Source organism: Vigna radiata, chromosome 11 (genome assembly GCF_000741045.1).
Source record: "Vigna radiata var. radiata cultivar VC1973A chromosome 11, Vradiata_ver6, whole genome shotgun sequence".
NCBI lineage: Eukaryota > Viridiplantae > Streptophyta > Magnoliopsida > Fabales > Fabaceae > Vigna > Vigna radiata.
In genome coordinates this window covers 12,587,639-12,589,994 of record NC_028361.1, presented here as the reverse complement: position 1 = coordinate 12,589,994, position 2,356 = coordinate 12,587,639, and the positions used below count along the sequence as shown (strand labels likewise).

General features: G+C 40.4%; 1 protein-coding gene across 1 annotated transcript in view; it reads left to right on the top strand.

Moving 5' to 3' along the window:
- LOC106776779 overlaps positions 1-1,144 on the top strand; it is a 3,574-nt gene extending 2,430 nt beyond the window's left edge. The window contains exon 2 of the mRNA XM_014664249.1: positions 887-1,144. Coding sequence (XP_014519735.1) covers positions 887-1,144 — 258 coding nt within the window. The remainder of the gene's footprint in view (positions 1-886) is intronic.
- Positions 1,145-2,356: the final 1,212 nt, after the last annotated feature.

The following is a 2,356-nucleotide window of genomic DNA, read 5'->3' as shown; positions in this document are numbered from 1 at the left end:
AGTCTACCAAGGCAAGTTGCTAAGTTGGCCAAAAAGAGCCTAAATTGTTTCTCTCCAAAAGTGAAGAAGGAGGATGGAGATAAAGAAGAGAAACTTGCACATCAGCACCCTGTTGTGGAAAGTAATGAACCTAAACCTGGCAAACCAGTGAAGCTCAAGAACAGGTTATGGGTTATTAAGGCGATAAAAGCAAATGGAGTACTTGAAATCGAGGCTCCCTACTCAAGGAGAGTCAAGTTGATGACAAAAAAATTGCTGAGATTTTGTTGGTGTCATGAAAGGAAGAAGCACACCAACATCAAAAGTCAAACTTGAGCTTAATGGTGTCAAGCTAGTGACGTTAAAGAAGCGCTTACTGGGAGGCAACCCAGTTTTCTAACCTTTTCTTATGTGTGATTTTGTTGTTTGAGTGTGTTTTGATTGTTTGAGTTTTCTTTAGAATGTTTTAGTTTAATTTGGTTATTTTGGAGCATGTTAGTTTGAATTGTAACTTGTGTGATGTTAATAGTTGCATTGGTGTAATGTTGAGTGTTGTGGTAAATTGATGTGAATAGGAGTGGTTCAATCTGTTTTGATGTGTTTTGAGTGCTATTTGATTGTTTTGGACTATGTGATTTTGAGTTGGAATTAATAGGGTATGACTCATGTAATTTTGTTAGTGTTGAGTGTTGTTGTGGAAGAGGATGTCTTGGAATATTTGTGTTTGTATTGATGTGCTTTAGTGTGATTTAGGATGCCATGATGTGTTCTGAATTGGTTAAGTGTGTTGTGTGTGTAAAATCTGGTTTTGATTTATATAGCTATGTGCATTACCTATTGCATTCATGTTTTAGGTTCATGCATTTGCTTTGGTTCATGGTGAATTCCTGATGTCCTTTATTATTAGAAACGTTTCTATCCAACCTTGTTTGTGATTGAATGTGTGACAAATGTCAAAACTCCAAGTGAAGTGTCCAAACTGCTGCAAAATAGCATCTACCAGACTACCGCTGGGCTGTACCTGGGCTGCACCTGCGCGCTGCACCAGCAAAGGCCATTTTTGGTGTATTTTCTGATACACGGCTCAGTTGCACAAAACTGTGCAGCCCAGCGCCAGCGACGTGTACTGCTGGAGCCTTATTTGCCCCTATTTGACCCTGCTTAACTGTGTAACCCCACTTTGACCCTTTTTATTTTTGAAACCTAATCCACTTTCCCTTCCTCTGTGAAACCATCACCGTCCAACCCCTCCCTCTCATCTTCCTCACTACTCTCTCAACCTTCCACTCACCTTTCACACATTCAATCACTCTTGCCAAATTTGTGCTCCCATTTCTTCTCCCCTTTCAAACCCATCACCACACTTCACTCTTGGTACTTCCGCAGCCCACGGGCAGAGTTCATTCTAATCTCTAGAGTTTTTCCTTTGCTACTCATTCAACTCCTTGCAAGTAGGTTGTGCCATTCATTTGCTAATTTGTAGAACTTGATGGTTCAATGTTTGTTTCATGTTTGTGATTTTAATTACATAGACTAGGCTTCTTTAAGTGTGTGTGTGTGATTGTTGTTGTGCTACTGCAATTCCCTTGCTTAATCACGTTCCAAGATGCTCACAGGCACACACATTCTGGTGCATTTTCATTTACTGTTGTGTTTGGTGGTTTTTATGAACCCCAACTGACATGTGAAAATTTGATTTTGTCTCATGAATGAGTGGGTAAGCATTGTACTTTGTTAAGCTTAATTTTTGCCTAAATTCTGGGCATGTTCATCACTGATTCGCAAGCTTAAAAACCCCAAGATCTGGTTCACGAACCTGGGCATTTTTGAGCCCTCTGTCAAGTGCAGCTCAGCTACACCAAATCCGTGCAGCCCAGCACTGGCGCTGCAGGCAACTTCTTATTTTGTTTATGCTTTGCACATTGGTTCTGTTTGAGTGGGGCTTGTTGTCAGCCCTCTTTTCTACATGTTCTTTCTAGTTCTGTGATGCCACACTAATGGTTATGTGTTGAGTTTGTGTTCAAGGTCTTTTTAACCACTAACCATGAGCAGCCAATTTTTTATTGTGTATCTTTTCTGCAGTATGGCTTCCTCATCAGGCAAACGGGTAAAGCTGACTGTTGGGCAATCTTTAAGAGGTCAAAAGAGGAAAGAAAAGTTCTACTCTGATAAGTTCTTGACCAAAGATCATGAGAAACACTTTGCCTCAGTTCAAAGTAGAAGGCTACTCATGGAACGCACTGTCACTTTAAAATCAGGGGAGGTTATTGATTTCTTGGAGGAGTTTAGTAGAAGAAAATGGAGCAATTTGGGCTATCCTGAATCGGCAAACATAGCCATAGTAAAGGATATTCCTTTTACACCAACGCACGAAAGT